The sequence below is a fragment of the Acomys minous genome, assembly GCF_964271855.1.
Source record: "Acomys minous genome assembly, chromosome: 1".
NCBI lineage: Eukaryota > Metazoa > Chordata > Mammalia > Rodentia > Muridae > Acomys > Acomys minous.
The window spans coordinates 29322044-29339439 of NC_140483.1; the positions used below are offsets into that span (position 1 = coordinate 29322044).

Here is a 17396-nt window from a genome sequence, read left to right on the forward strand (position 1 = left end):
AACATTGCGAAAGAGGAGGTGGAAAGAATGTTAAAAGGCAAATGATGTGGAGTAGTGATGTGCAATGCTGTCTTCTGGCTATCACGTGCCTCTTGCAGTAACACACACACTGCAGCTATGGGTGCCTGCATGGGACCTACACAGATTTAGCCAGCACAAACTCCAGCATAGTAGGAGAGGGTCTCCAGGCCCATCTCTTAATGAGTAGCTCCTGGCAGGAGAGAGCTGCTGGGGAGGAAGCAGCAATCTTTTTGAGGAAGTACCTACTGCTAGGTTTACCACACTCCAGTGAGTGGCTCACACCTGTGCACATATGGACAGCACTAACTGAATTTAGAGGGCTATAAAAAAATGATGTTGGGAAGAGAGTGTCTTGAGAGGGGCATAGGAAAAGCTAGATGGGAAAAATTGGGGTAGATATAATCATATTTTCTCATATACATGTATGAAATTCTCAAAAAGAATGAATGTTTAAAAGACAGAAATCACTTAGTGGGAAGTATTAATATTGAAAAAATGGCAGACTTACTTCTGGGTACCAGTAATACTTATTTACCTGCATGGGTAATCAATATGGCTAAGCTTACTTTGACAGTTCATTGAATATATACTATAATTCATAGACTTTTCTTTATGCATTTTATACTTCAAAAATGTCTACTAAAATTACACAGACACACACAGACACATTAAAAATAGCATTGGAAGGACTAAGAACTGTGTTTTCTTTAGATGTCTTATACTAGAAAGTTTAATTTTTATGTAATTAGCTACTTTTAATCTATAAAATGGAATAGAAAATTACCTCAATGAAACCATGTTAATTTTAGATAAATTTTATCTGTAATAGGAACAATAATGAGCCCTGGCTCCTTAAGCAATACCAAAGTAAGGGAAAGACCCTAGATACCCATTAATGTATCCACATACTGCTGTAGCTGACTCGGTTTAAATTAAATTGAAAATTCAGGTCCTCAGTCCTGACAAGCACATTTTAAGTGTTCAATGGTCACATGTGTTGGGCAGGGCAGATACAGAATATTTATTTTCCTGGCAACCTCAGAGGACAATATTCTGTGCATCTAGAAGAAAACATGATGTTTAGAATCTGCTTCCAAGCTAACATTCTTACCTAGAAGTAAAGATATAAAAAGCAAGGGTTGCACAGTAGTGAAGACCTAATTCAATCCAAGATAAAATCAGACAGAAAAAAGTGATTCAGTAAAACTTATTAAAAAGCTGGTTAAAGGAGGGAAGTGCACACAGAATTAGTGCAGAATTACTTCATAGCAACATTATTTTTTAAAATTTTATTTTTATTTTATGTGCACTGATGTTTTGCCTGCATGTTTGTCTGTATGAGGGTATCAGATCTTGGAGTTACAGACAATTGTGAACTGTCACATGGGTGCTGGGAATTAAACCTGGATACTTTAAAAGAGCAATCAGTGCTCTTAGCTACTGAGCCATCTTTCCAGCTCCCATAGTAACGTTAATAGCAACTGAAGTCCTTTCCATATTATTCTATCCAATCCCAATTAGAGGCTTATTTAGTTCATTTTCATAAGTACATAATTTAGTTAATTCTATAAATAGTAAAAGAAAACAAATAACATCACAGACTGTATTTTATATTATAAGTTTTAAAATAATATCCTTTATGCATTGGCATGAAAATGAGAATTACCATTGAGCAGTTCAATGAGTGCTGGAATTATCCCCGACTTGGCGAGCAGCGCGGCGCAGGAGTCATCCATAGAAACGGTTCCAATCATTATGACCACTTCCAACACCAGGTCGTCCTCTGAGGCACCTGCAAGAGCAAGCCACGGAAGGCTCTTACTGAAGTGCCCTGAGCAAACCCACTTGTTCTGTCAAACATGAGTGCACAGAAAAGATACTGAAAGATGTTAAGTCCATCTTGACAGCTCTAAGACTCTTTGACATGCTTGTAAACTTCTCTATTTTTATTATTCCAAATTCTTCATGAGACAACTGAAAACTGTAAATGTATATTTGAAAATATAACTGAAAGATAATGTAAGCAGACAATTAAAGAATCTCTTCAGTTCAACAGTATGTGTGCTTCCACATCTATACGCATACATGAGGTGGGGCACTTGTTAATAAACGGCAGTAAAAATCTAAAAAATAGAAAAATAAATAGGGAAGGGAAACTTATGCTAAGAAATCCCTGTTAGGACAATAAGAACTTACAGAAAGCAAAGGTGTTAGAAGAGAGTGCTGCCTAGAACAACAGACTCACAGGACACCGAGCTAGCAGCCCTATCCAAAACCTGGAGCTTATGCAAAGCTATTCGGTGAACCCAGACCTGGTTTCAGCTTATCTTTGAGGAATGGAACCAGCTTGTACTCCTTCAGAACCAGTTCCCAGTCGAGATCTGGGATTGTCAGATTTGCCAGAGTTCCCAAACACTCGATTACAAACTCCTCCTCTTCATCACTGGAGATCTGGGCTGCGAGGTCCCCAACATAATCCTGAGGACAGAAGAATTGCAATGGAGTTAAACTCCAAGATAGGATCCAATCTAATCATTCAAACCACTGGTAGACATAAAAAAACAAAGAAAGAAAAAGAAAGAAAGAAAAACAAAAACAAAAACATGACTTTCAATTTAACTGAGTTAACTGGCTAAGGGTCCGATGATAAGCTCCAGCGAGGGTGATTCAACTGGACAGTTACAACATGATGATACAGAATGGGATTTGTTTTCTTCCTTTTTTTTAGCATGTTAAAATAAGTGGTTGTGGTAACTGGGTACAAAGGAGCATAGGTAAAGAAAGAAGGCTGTTTTCTACTCTGCTCAAAGGCTGCAGACCCTGGATTCAGGAAGTCATAGCTCAACAGTTTACTGTCTGTGAAGCTTAAGGATACTTCAATTTCTGAAAGCAGGCTGCTGCCTTTTAAAAATATAGCTTTAAAGGAAACATAATGGAACTATCATCTATACAGTAATGACTTTATACATATTAAAGCTATTACTGCCATTACTTCAAAATAAATCTTTTTTATGTATTTATTTATATTTGTCTCTGATATTTTACATCCTGACTACAGTTTCTCCTCCCTCCTTTCCCACCTTCCATCTTCTGTCCCACACCTCCTTTGTCCCCCAGATCTGCCTCCCCTCAGAAAAGAGCAGGCCTCACAGGGACATCAACCAAGTACAACATAACACGCTACAGTAAGATCGGGCACATGCTATTCATCAAGACTGGACAAGGCAGCTCAGCAGGAAGAAAAAGGGTCCTCTAAGTAGGCAGGACACTCAGGGACAGTCTCCACTCCTATGCCAGGATTCCCACAAGAACACCAAGCTATTCAGCCATAACATATGCAAAGACCCTAACAGGCTCCCTGATCTTTGCGAGCCTCCAGAGTTGAAGTCAGCTCATTTTGTGGGTCTTGTTCTCCAATGTGTCCCTGACCCTTGTAGCTCCTCCAAACCTTCCTCCCCTCCTCCTCGGAAGGACTCCCTGAGCTCTGCCTAAGGCTTGGCTGTGGTACTCTGCATCTGCTCCCCTCAGTTGCTGGATGAAGTCTTTCTGGTCTCTTTGATGATGACTCTGCGGTGCTCCGGTCCCAGCACACTCTAGAGGCAGTATAAACTGTAGGTCAAACGTTTTATGGCTGGGTTGGTGTCTCAATCCCTCTACTTGAGGCCTTGCTTAGTTGAAGAAGATGGCTGGTTCAGGTTCTGTGCCCCTCACTACTATGGGTCTTTACTGGGGTTCGTCTTATAGAGTCCACGGAGTTTCCATTTCACTAGGTTTCTACCTCAGCCCTGAAAAGCCACCCAATTCCAGGCTCTTCTCCCAGTATTTTCTCCCTCTCCCTCCAATCTGATACCTTCTGTTCCCAACCCCATGGGTCCCTAGTCTACCTGTACAATCTATTCTATTTCTCCTTCCTAGGGAGATCTTTGTACCCCCACTTAGTCTCTCCTTGTTACTTAGCCTCTCTGGGTGTACAGATTGTAGCATGGTTGTCTTTTACTTTACAGCTAATATCCACTTATAAGTGAGCACATACCATGCTTGTCTTTTGGGGTCTAGGTTAGCTCACTCAGCATGGTTTTTCTAGTTCCATCCATTTGTCTGAAAATTTCATGATGTCTTTAACAGCAGAGTAGTACTTCATTTTATAAATGTACCACATTTTCTTAATCTATCTTTCAGTTGAGGGATATCTAGGTTGTTTCCAATTTCTGGCTCTTATGAATAAAGCTGCTAGGAACATAACTGAGCAAGTGCCCTTGTAATAAGATGAAGTGTCCTTTGGGTATATTCCTGGGAGCAGTATAGCTCTGTCTTGAGGTAGATCAATTTCCAATTTTCTGAGAAACCCCCACATTGACTTGCGGTGTACAAGTCTGTACTTCAGCCAGCAGTGGAGGAGTGTTCCTCTTGGTCCACATCGTTGGCGGCGTGAGTTGTTGCTTGAGTTTGTGATCTTAGTCATTCTGACAGGTGGAAGATGGAATCTTAGTCATTTTTATTTGTATTTCCATGAAGGCGAAGGATGTTGAATATTTCTTTAAGTGCTTCTTGGCCTTTAGCAATTCCTCTATTGAGAATTCTCTGTTTAGGGATGTACCCCATATTTTAATTGGATTATTTAGTTTGCTGGCATCTAGTTTCTTGAGTTCTTTATACATTTTTGCTATTAGCGGTAGCTAGTCTTTACTACTTTGTGGGTTCTTCTCTTTCCCACCCTTTCCCCTGACCCCCGGCCATTTCATCAGTAATACCAGTAGGAGAAAAACAAGTATAGAGGGAAGAGAGAAATCCAGAAAATCCCTGAATCTAAATTCTTTCCTTTTGTTTCTTCTTTGACTATGGCTACTAACAAACTGCAACCAATCTCCCTAAATGACCAATAACAGACCAATAACCCTAGCTCTTGGGGCCCTCACATTTATATACCCTCTGAGAAGTTCCCAAAATTCCAAATGTCATATAATCACAGAACTTATATCTCAGCTGGCAAAACAAGGCCTCTGCTAGAGCATGATGCAAATCATGGTCAGTTGCTCTATGAAGCAGCCACATATTCCCACATCTGAGATTAAAATGAGAACACATCCTTATAATATTTTGTGGTTTTTAAAGGAACCTAAATGAAAGGAACCAGAATTCTCACTGCATTAGTCTCTGTCAGATGTGGGGTTGGTGAAGATCTCTTCCCATTCTGTCCTGACAGTGTTCTTTGCCTTACAGAAGCTTTTCAGTTTCATGAGGTCTCATTTATTAATTGTTGATCTTAGTGCCTGAGCTACTGGAGTTCTGTTCAGGAAGTTATCTCCTGTAGCAATGAGTTCAGGACTATTTCCTACTTTCTCTTCTAATAGATTTAGTGTTTCTGGTTTTATATTAAGGTCCTTGATCTACTTGGACTTGAGTTTTGTGCAGGGTGATAAATATGGACCTATTTGCATTCTCCCACATGTGGACATCCAGTTAGACCACCACCACTTGTTGAAGATGCTTTCTTTTTTTCCATTGTACACTTCTGGCTTCTTTATCAAAAATCAGGTGACAACAGTGTGTATGGGTCTACATATGTGTCTTCAATTTGACTCCATTGATGAATGGGTCTATTTAAACCAGTATCATGTGGCTTTTATTACTACAGCTCTGTAGTAGAGATTGAGATTAGAGATGGTGATACCCCTGGAAGCTCTTTATTATACAGGATTGTTTTAGCTGTCCTGGAGCTTTTGTTTGTCTATATGAAGTTTGATATTGTTCATTCAAGGCCTATAAAATATTATGTTGGAATTCTGATGGGGATTATCTTGAATCTGTAGCTTGCTTTTGGTAGGATGGCCATTTTTACTATGTTAATCCTACTATGTTAATCTGTGAATATGGGAGATCTTTCCATCTTCTGGTGTCTTCTTAATTTCCTTCTTCAAAGACTTGAATATTTCGTTTAATCATACAGGTCTTTCACTTGCTTGGTTAGAGATACCCAAGATATTTTATATTATTTGTGGCTACTCTGATGGGTGTTGTTTCCCTGATTTCTTTCTCAATCTGTTTGTCATTTGTACATGGGAGCTACTTTTTTTTTTTAAGTTAGTCTTGTATTCAGACACTTTGCTTAAGGCGTTTATCAGCTGTGGAAGTTCCCTGATAAAATTTTTGTGATTGCTTACGTATACTATATTATCATATGCAAATGGCAATACTTTGACTTCTTCCTAATTTGTATTCCCTTTATCTCTTTTATAGTGTTTTATTGCTCTAGCTAGAACTTCAAGTCATATACTGAATAGATATGGAGAGAGAGAGAATAGTTTTGTCTTGTCTTGTTCCTGATTTTAGTGGAATTGCTTTCAGTTTCTCTCCATTTAATTTGATGATGGTTATGGGCTTGCTGTAAATTACTTTTGTTAGGTGTAGTTATGTCCCTTGTATTTCAGATCTCTCCAAGACTATTATCATGAAGGAGTGTTGGATTTTGTCAAAGGCCTTTTCTGTATCTAATGAGGTGATTATATAATTTTTCTGTCAGTTTGTTTATATGGTGGATTACATTGACCGATTTTTGTATGTTGAACAATACCTGCATGTTTGGGATGAAGCCAACTTGATCATGGGATAATCTTTTTTCTTTTTCTTAAAATGGATGACCTTTTTGATGTGTCCTTAGATTTGGTTTGTAAGTACCTCCTTGAGTATTTTTGCATCAATGTGCATTAGGGAACATGGTCTGAAATTCTCTTTCTCTGTTGAATCTTTGTGTGGTTTCGGTATCAGAATGACTGTAGCCTCATAAAATGAATTTGGCAATGTTCCTTCTGTTTCTATTTATGGAATAATTTGGCATTACCTCTTTTTGGAAAATTCTGCTCTAAAACTAGTTCTGAGCTTTTTTGGGGGGTGGTTGGGAGACTTTTAATGACTTCTACTTCCTTAGGGGCTATATAGGTGTATTTAAATTGTTTATCTTATCTTGATTTAACTTTGGTAAGTGGTATCTATCAATAAAATTGTCTATTCATTTAGATTTTCCAATTTTGTGGAATTCATGTTTTTGAAATCTAATAATTCTTTGTATTTCCTCGGTGTCTGTTGCTATATCCCCCTTTTCATTTGTGATTTTACTAATTTAGATATTCTCTCTCTTCACTCTCTCTTTCCCTCCTCTCTCTCTCTGTCTTTTAGTAAGTTAATATAAGGGTTTGTCAATCTTGCTGATTTTCCCAAAGAGTTCTTTGTTTCACTGACTCTTTGTATTGTTACCTTTGTTTCTATTTTATTGATTTCAGCCCCAAGTTTGATTATTTCTAGCCATCTACTCCTGTTGGGTGTGTTTGCTTCTTTTTGTTCTGGAGTTTTCAGATGTGCTATCAAGTTGCTAGTATGAGATCTCTCCAACTTCTTTATGAAAGCACTTAGGGATATTAACTTTCTTCTTAGCACTGCTTTTATTGTGTTCCCTAAGTTTGGGTTGTGGTGCTTTCATTTTCATTGAATTCTAGAACTAAAAGGGCTGTAAGTTATATTTCAAGTCAGAGAGAATTTATTTACTAATAAGTCTATGACAAATATAGTCAACACATATTAAATACTTGCTAAATGTGAATAATTCTGCCACTGGGCAGAGATATTGGGGAAAACATAAAACCCGTTCTCAGAATGCTTTCCAGTAGTTGCTAACAGTATCCGGAGGCTCTCTTACGGTTATGTGGCAAGAAGCTAAAGAAAAGTCAAGATGGTCATGCTTTCAACTTTTGCAACTGGATTAACTATGGAGGCTTTTTGAAAAGATGGAAGTATAAACATTTAGATAAATTTGCTTCTAATGGAAGTACCCATCTGATCCAACATCTTTATGATTTTATAACCTATGACTACAGAGCACCAGGTATATTATCTGGCATGTTGCCTGGAACCTGGGAACGTGAACATGTTGTTTAGGTTCTCTCTGCTGAAGATATGGAATTCATACATGTTAGTGGGGAATCCCTGATGCTCAAAAACACTCAACACTTTGCCAGAGAAACAAACAGATCATAAAATGACCTTTCCAGGAAGCAGCACTTAAGCAACAGTTGGGGCAACTGTCCAAAAATGGGAAGGAAAATGGCTTGGTCATTTTACAAGTTAAGAGAAAAGACAATTTCAAGGCAGGGAACTGGCTGGAGCAGCCAGAAATCAGAATAGATAGAAACTATCCCTGGAAGACTAACTCTTTTGCCCTTGTTTCTGGGCCCCACATTTACTGAGAGCAGTGGTGCATTACCAGGCTGTACGTTACAATCACTCATGGGGCTTTTGAAAACAGCATGCTCAGTTGACTCCCTCCGGCATGAATAAGTAAAAGGTGCACTGGTACAGACCAATAGAATACTATTTTACTTGAGTAAGGTATGGGTCTTTCTGGCTTTCCTACATCTGGGTTATTGGACCTTGAATTACCTCAGCAATCTTGAATTTCATAATTTCACATTACAGTAAATAAACAGAAACCTTGTATTTTTAGCAGAATGCCAAGTATATAGTAGCTCTTTACTGTAGTTTATATTTTTCTAAAAAAAAAAAAAAAATGAGGATCCAAATTTCCTATTTTGGGCCAGTTCATGATCAGAGAATTTAAGCACTAGGGCTATCTCAGTTACCTCCTTTGTCTTCTTTTTCTTGTTTGTTTCATCTTTTTGAAGTATTTACAAATTGATGATGTGAGCTTTATAACAGGCACATGAATAATCTTTAACTCTGGAATGGATTTTAAGTAGAATAATCATGACAGCTAATTTGTCTCAGCACTCACGCTCTATCAGGAGTTTCTCAACACTTCATTATTATTACGACTCTTTGGGAAAAGCGCTTTTTTGTATCTCACAGGTGAGACTCAAGGTGTTCAATGACTTGCCCAAGCGTGTGTGCCAGAGCTAGGACTCTTTCCCGCTCTGCTCTTTGGCTTCCTCCTTCAGAACTCTGGGGAACAAACACTGACATAGGTAACAGGACCCACATTCTTGGCAATACAAATGTGCCTGCCACGCTGGGCTGTAGCGCTGCACTTCCATCAAAAGCAGAGGACAGCGAACCAGGCACTCTAAATACTTCCCGAAACTTTTAGGAATTTTGTCGTGTCCCACATTTTTATTTTGTTTATTTTTACATTTATGCATGTGTGTGCACACACACAGGCGTGTGTTCATGTGTGTTGTATGGAGCAGTATGAAGTTAGAGAACAACTTGCAGGAGGAAATGCACCAAACTAAAACAAAATATTAACATGGAAATGCATGTGTATGCACATACATGCAGATGCCTACATATACATGGAGGTCAGAGATCCACTAAAGGAGTCAGATCTTTCCATTGTATGGGTCTTGGGATTGAACGCGAGTTGTTAGAAGGTAATCTAATTATGTCAAATCACTGTTTAACTAACTAATGGGCTTTGTTATAACATTGTCATGCACACACACAAAATTCTGATAATATTCACAACCCTCAGGCCTTGCCGCTTTGTTCCCTTCCTCCTCCTAACAGCCTCTTCCAAGGGCTCTTCTTGCAAATACTGTAGAGTGAGGAGAGACCCACAGATGTTCTCTTTGGGGATCTGAGTTTTTAATGTCTCTTTATTTTACTCATCAGTACTGCGGAGCAAAGCTCAAGAAGCATCTCACAAGAGAAGAGGCATTTGAGTCTCAAGGAAATATTCTGAAGAAAGCACCCAGTAGGTTGTTTCCCAAATGCATCAACTTAAAGCTACAGTCTGAGGTCTGTCCTCACAGACAGAAGGCTGGGAGCTACTCACAATGAACAAATTCTTAGTGGGCTCATCGTGCTGGGAGATATTTCTGATCATCTTCATCAGCAGGGGGTCCTTGAGCTTCAGAGCTCTTTTCATGAGCATCTTCAGCCCATTTCCTAAAACAGAATAATGGAAAGTTCTGGATAACACTGAGGTTACATTAAGCTTAAACAGCTTGTTGTTTGAGGTGCATCTAGTATAATGTGGGGTCTTAAAGTGTACAATTTGAATTAGACAAACATACTGCAGTGTAATCCAAACCACACACCATAGAAACTACACACAGAATATTCCCATTCATTCCAGAAGTTCCCATTGTGTCCTACAATCTTATCCCACCACCACAAACTTTTTCCTTCACTCTTTCTTCTTTCTTTATTTTTTATTTTTAATTTGCTCACTTTACGTCTAGATTGTAGCCCCCTCTCTAGTCGCCTCCTGGTTCCACCATCCTTCCCTTACCCCCATCTAGTCCTTGGACAGGGGCACCTTCCTTCCCTATCACCTGGCCTCAGCCCATGGAATCTCATCAGGACCACCTGTACTCTCCTCCTCTGTGGCCTGGCCAGGCAGCCCCACCAGGGGGAGGTGTGCAATGAGTGGGCACCAGAGTCCATATCAGCAGTAGGCCCTGCTTCCCATATTATGGACCATTCTTTATTTTTCTAACTGTACAATTATCTTTTCAAACATTGATGACCTTTATGATCTACAGATTCACACAGTCTATGCTTTCTTGTGTTTAGATTAGGCTCTACAAGTTAAAAGAAAAACTCTTGAAAAAATATATTTCTAGGACTTTATTCTAAGAATACAAAACTGGAAACAAGGAGCTAGAGACAGAATAATTTCTACAGCACTGTCTATGCTGGAAAAGAAAAGACATGAAGTGCAACGAGTTAACTATGCGAAGGAGTAAGCAAGCCATGACAAATCATAGCTCAGCTATGCTTATTTTTAAATAAGTCTATTTTTAAAATGTTTGTTGTTGTTGTTGTTGTTGTTATTATTATTATTATTATTAGTGTGTGTGTGTGTGTGTGTGTGTGTGTGTGTGTGCACATGATGTCTGTGTGTCTGTTTGTGCCATAGCAAGCATGCAGAGGTCAGAAAACAACTCTGAGTAGTCAGATCTCTTCCTCTATATGGTTCTGGAGACTGAACTCAGGTCACAAGGCTTGTGTGGCAAGCTCCTTTATCCACCAAGCCATCTTGTTAACCCACTTTAATAAAAGTAATGAATGCATTTGTGAGTCACCAAGGCCATCATAGGGAATGATGCTCAAAATATTAGTTTTTGACAACCACTTTATAAGGCACAGAGAGAAGAATTGTATTTTTACTCAAAATTTTATAGATGCATTTCACAAAATTTATTGTATTCATTTCTGATTGCTCAGAATAAAGACTTATGTGTTTTTTTTTTAATTTGCTCATCTGTATTTTTTATAATGAACATGTATTCCTCAAATAAGTAAAAACTATCCAGTGGTATTCTTACACTTTATTACCTTTAAAATAAATAGAAACTGATTTGTATATAAAGTATTATAAAGGCGTATATCCACCAGGAAAGGATATCATATGAGACTTATAAGAATTTTAAGCATACTGGAGAAACTAAGAGAAGTTATGCTTATTTTGCATTCTTTCTTCCCTTTATTTTATATTCCTCACTACATGCCAATCTCCATATGCTAACATGGCTCTTCGTGAAGCTCTATGCACTGACCTTCACAGATGAGCTGGACATTTCTCTTGTTAGCAGCAAGATTAATGCAGAAAGAAATCAGCTCCAAGTCAATCCGTTCATCTGAACATTCAAAGAGCATCTTCATTAACTAGAAAGAAACAGGCCATATTTTATTCAAAATACCCAAACAAATCTCTTAAAGAATATGTTAGAAAGAAGGTAATCTACATTTTATTACAAACTGGAAGGCTTTAGCAGTTAAATAACTGAAACGAGTAAATAAGTAATAAATAGCTAAATGACTAGTATTGAATACAAATTTCCAAAGAGCATGGAGAATGCTAGAAAATATAAAATAATACCTCAGCACTTTAAAAATAATAAAAAAAAATTGCCTGGAAGCTGAGAAGTCCAAGTAAAGAAAATAGTTCATACAAAAGTGACAAAGCAGCAAAGAACACAGCTGTCCTGAAGAGGAGGCCAGGCATGCAAAGAAAGGAGGAGAAAGCCAAAGCCAAGCCCTGTAGGTCTGTTCATGTGTTAAGGGCGCTCGGCTTCATCCTCAGGACAGACAGAAGTTACTAAACATCTCTGACAAGGGAAGGTGTCAGAAGAAATAGGTATGAATCAGAACGTGTATAGAGAGTAAAGTCACACTTTATTTAGGATTACACAAAAATCAGTAGAAAACCATGTATGTAGAGGTAAAGTCCAACTAAACGAGAGCTATCTATACTGTGTAATTAGGACAGAAAAAAAGAAATGGTTGTAGGTATATTAATGGAAGAGAATCAAAGCAGGACTTAATAACTGGCTAGACACTGAGGTTAATGGAAAAGGAAGGAAAGATGGCTCCTGGGATCCGGCACTGAGAATGACAGGATGATTTTGCCAACATCTGTAAGAAGATTGGAAGCTAAAAAGGGAAAATAGTACTTTTGTTTTGTTTTATTTGGAGACAGGGTTTCTCGGTATAGCCTTGGCTATCCTGGACTCACTTTGTAGACCAGGCTGGTCTTACACTCAGACATCTGCCTGCCTCTGCCTCCTTGAGCACTATGATTACAGGTATGTGCCACCATGCTCAGCATATTTTTGGTTTGCTATTGTTGGAGTTTAAGATGCCAACAATAGTCCAGTAAGAATAGACTGAGTAGGAGGAAGCTATACTAGGGTCCTAAGCTTTGGTCTTTATTAGAAGAGTAATGTTAGAAATAATCAGGTATAGATGATTTCTAAAACAGCCGACTAGAATTTTAGAGTAAAGCTTATACACAGATATAAAATGAGAAAAGAAATTCAAATAGAGGTTTTGAATAATAACAAAGAGAAGTCAAGAAAGAAAAGATAAGCTATGTATGCCAATAGCCATTTATTTATTTATGATGTGCACACGCATGCCTTTCTATGGGTGTGTGTGCACATTTGTGGAGGCAAGCTTGAAGCTCCGTCTTCAGGTGATGTTCATCTTGTTTTTTGGGACATAGTCTCTTACTGGAATCTGGAAGTCACCAAGAGGCTGACTAGCACCCCACAGGCCTCCCTAATGCTTGTACCATCACCGTCATCATTTGCTTTTTAAAATATGGGTTCTAGAAATCAAAATCAGGACTTTGTGATTATGAAGAAGATATTTTACTGACTGACCTATCTCCCCAGCTCTATGCTAGTAGCCACAATTTAGATTTGTCATGAGTTACAGTTTCCATAAAAAGGGGAAGTGAGAAAGCTTGAATGAATCAGAAATTATTCTTCTATTATGCAGAAATCAACAAGTTAAATTAGTGTTTATTAAGTAAAGACATTTTTTGGTAAGTCAAAATTGCTTATGACAGATAAAGATAAGATAAAAATATATAAGCTATATATAATAAAGATTTAACATATAAAATACTCCAAGGCATGTCCCACGAAAGCCTTCACTTACCAGGAGATTGGGATAGGTGTGAGGACATCCTACTGAGACTCTAGGTAAGAGAAATATAGGAGATGGGGAAATAGAAGGACCCAGAGGGCCCTAGAAACCTACAAGAAGAACATCATGACGGGTGGATCGGGGCCCAGGAGGGGTCTGCTCAAACTATTTCACTAACCAAGGACAATACAATAGTAAACATCGAACCCCTACTCTGATCTACCCAATGGACAGGACATTCTCCACAGTTATGTGGAGAGTGGGGACTGACTTTGACATGAACTCTGCTGCTCCATAATTGACCACCTCCCTTTGGTGGGGAGGCCTGGTGGCACTCAAAGAAAGAATAAGCAGGCAACCAAGATGAGACTTGATAGCCTATGACCATATAGTGAGGGAGGAGGTCCCCCTCAGACATAGACCTAGGGGAGGGGAATAGGGTGAAAGTGAGAGGGAGGGAGGGATGGGAGGATACAAGTGATGGGATAAACAATTGAGTTGTAATCTGAATAAATTAATAAAATTTTAAAAATAAATGTTAAAAAAAGACATATAACCCAAACATTTCCATGTTATAATTTAGGATAAAACCTTTTAAAGCCATACTTTCATTAATAAGGTTTATTATTACATTTTTTAGTTTTTGCCATTAGAATTATATTATTTCCACCCTGACTTCTCCCTCCATTCCCTTCCATATATCCCCCCACAAACACTTCCAAATTCATAACCCCTTTTTTGTTAATTATTGTTTTGTATATAGTAAAGCAAATAAGTTTTTATTTTAGAATCCATTCTGCAAACTATGGTTTTAATTACTTTCTGTGTTGGATCCAGATACTTACAAAAAGGACACACAATCAACACAGTCAAAAGTACTAATTCTGGTTGTTAGCAACAGATAGTTTGAAAACAAATTAAGAACACTATTCAATTCCAACTGTCATGCCCAACTCTAAGAGTGTGGTAGTAATTCATGTGCAGGAACTACACTGTGGGCAGCTGAACCAGTGGCATGTATCATGTCCTCCCCAGAGGGCCAGTTACAAACCAGGAATGTGTCACTAATGAATCTCTGAGGAAAAGATTATTAACTTTTAGTAATGTTATACTATAAAGAGACTCTAAGCCAAAACTAAAATAATTTACTGGATACATAGTTAACAGATTTGATGTCAGCCAATTAAAAAAATAAACACATTAGAAAAAATGTGGGTGATTATCCGATTAATATTACAATGTTTCATACTATAATTCACAGTCATTATTATTATGTTTAGAACTTTCACTAATGTGAAACTTTTTATAATAAAAAATCTATACCATTGAAGCAATGCTTTAAGAAGGTAAGCTATTTATTGTAACAAATATTTAGTTCAAATTAGCCTTTGAAGTATAAAAATTATCCTTAAAAAATGAGGTTGCAGGTAACATGCTTAGAAGCTATGAGTTAAAAAAAAATTTCCTAAACCTCTTGTAGAAACAATCAGATACATTTTTAAAAGACTATATGGTTTGAAAACTTTATTAGCCTATCCTCAAAACTGAGAGAAAATTTAAGTATGAATGAAATGAATCTTAATGGAAAATCATTGTTTCATCATAATAAAAACATTCCCGCTGGGTGTGGTGACACACACCTTTAATCCCAGCACTTGAGAGGTAGAGGTAGGTGGATCGCTGTGAGTTTGAGGCCTGCCTGGTCTACACTGCAGTACAGGACAGCCAAGGCTAAGCAGAGAAACCCTGTCTCGAACCCCTGCCCCGAAAAAAACCCTCCCATTTTAAGTCACACAGATTTAGAATAAGCCTAATTCAAACTCCAAGAGCCAAGGTGCAGTTGTCTTTAATTTGATTGCTACCCCATGGTACTTCAAACACAGGGTAATTACTGACAACTAGGAAATATTAAAACTAGATTTGTTCTGTTTTAACTGTCTATTTTCATCTCTTACTAATTTAACAGGAAAGCACTAAAAGGTCTTCAGCTGGATCAATGAAGAAGCAACAGTGTTCAATCAAACAAGTCCCATATTGAGTATCAGATACCAAAGACCCAGGACTGAAATCACTGTGTCTAGACTCTCTGGCACCTGACTTCACTTATTTACCAGTGACCAGAGGCCAACCCCCACAGCTCTCCGTATTCTCATACACCTCTACCGCCCCACCCCCTATGCAAACATCTTTGAATGATTATGGCAGGACTGTGCATGCCGCAGGAATCTCGTGTGACTGGCTACTCCCTAGCTCTCCTGTTTGAAGTGATGCTCTGGTTTCTGAACTCAGCAGATAATGGCAGCAAGAGCAAAGAGGGCTGTCAGGAAGGACGTTTACCAGCATTCAGCTAAAAAGAAGCATGCAGATCAAAGTAGGACCAAACAGGACAACTGTGGTGGAAAACATGTGGCTCACTCTGACTACTCTTGCATGCTGTTCTAGGGCAAAATATTAAATAACACCATGACATCACTACCTAACCATGTACTTTGATTGGCCATTCTATTACCAATAAATACTTTTATAAGCATCTGGATGGCATTTGCACCTATTTAAACAAAACATGCAGCTCAGAGGTCTAAATAACAATGAACTGTTAATGTGTACTTTTAACTATTATTAGACTACAACCATTAACTCCTGGTTATCCAAATATGCTTACCTGAAACAATCCACCCACTGAGCCCATTAAGATCATACATAAAAAAAGATGACCTGAACTCAAATTCTGAGGAATAATGACAAATAGGGAAAGAAAATGAGAGACCATTGAATAATTACAGGCAATAAAGTACAAAGAAAGCAAAGTGATGCAATATTGGGTAAAATTATGAGGAATGGTGTGTGCATCATTCCTCATGCACCTACTCTGGACAATTAATATTTTTAAAAAGTGAACTTTAGTCTAATTATAAGCTTATCCTGTGAAACACTTATAAGATCGTGCAGGATGACTGTCAGAAATGAGAAAGAATCACATTTTATTAAAAGTTACACTTTATTTATTTGCAGTCTAGACAGCATGTGTGTGTGTGTGTGTGATCTTATGAAGTTAAGAATATAATCGCACTAAACATTCTGCCTGATCAGCAGGATAGGTAAGAATCACTGCTAAACCACTGTACTTCTGCCTTCAAAGTTATTTATTGTCTTCTCTGAAAATTTCTGGTGTAATACTTGAAGATCCTTTTTCCTAACCTTTAATAGAAATTAGCAGCAATACTTCAAAGGACAAAACTCACACTGACCTGCAGACACAGCCACCATGACAGGGCTTTCTTTAAGACATAAGGCAATTGTTATGTTGTTGTAAGTTTAAAGCCCCACTGCAACCACAAATGCTGCCCCAACAGGAGTACATTTTTAATTCTGAAGGAAATATTCTAATTTCATTTCATTTTTATTTGCTTTTTATTATCCTTTTATTTTTTAATGAACAGTGGGTGGCAATAAAGCATGTTAGCTTTTCTCTAAGTATGTCAAATTTGGACACTGTGAAATAAAAGTTACAGACTAAATGGTTCTTTAGGAATAAATATATTCTAGACTATCACTTGTTTTATTAAAATATTACCTCATCCTAAAAAGTTTCAGGATAGTTACAATAATCTCACTATTCTTTCAAGAATCAAAATTTCAGAAAGATAAAAAAGCAAGAGAACAGATAAAAACCATCGAAGTTGTCAAAGCTTGAATGGGTCTTGAAAATTTTGGCTCATGAAACACTGATTATGAATGTTTTAAAAGTCCCATCACCAGCATGTGTGGTATCAGGACACTCTCTGTCAAGTACACACGGAGGAAGACTATTTTGAAAGTATAGGGACTTTCTATACATCACATTTTAAGCTGCATCTACAACCATGTCCAAAAATTAATCTAAAAAGGTTCTTCTTTTTGAGTCATTTAAAGTTTTACATTTTGTATTTGAGATCATACATTCTATAAGAGTAGGATAACTCCAAATTCAAGCTTCAATGTGATAAGTT

General features: G+C 37.8%; 1 protein-coding gene across 5 annotated transcripts in view; it reads right to left on the reverse strand.

The window, feature by feature from the left end:
- The window catches only part of KIFAP3 (kinesin associated protein 3), a 135359-nt gene that overhangs the window by 54361 nt on the left and 63602 nt on the right, over positions 1-17396 (reverse strand). For all 5 annotated transcript variants that reach the window (XM_084753797.1, XM_084753798.1, XM_084753799.1 and 2 more), the window contains exons 12-15: positions 11532-11640; positions 9803-9915; positions 2334-2499; positions 1688-1813 (exon numbers count right to left, since the gene is read on the reverse strand). In XM_084753797.1, the coding sequence (XP_084609923.1) occupies positions 1688-1813; positions 2334-2499; positions 9803-9915; positions 11532-11640 (514 nt within the window). The remainder of the gene's footprint in view (positions 1-1687; positions 1814-2333; positions 2500-9802; positions 9916-11531; positions 11641-17396) is intronic.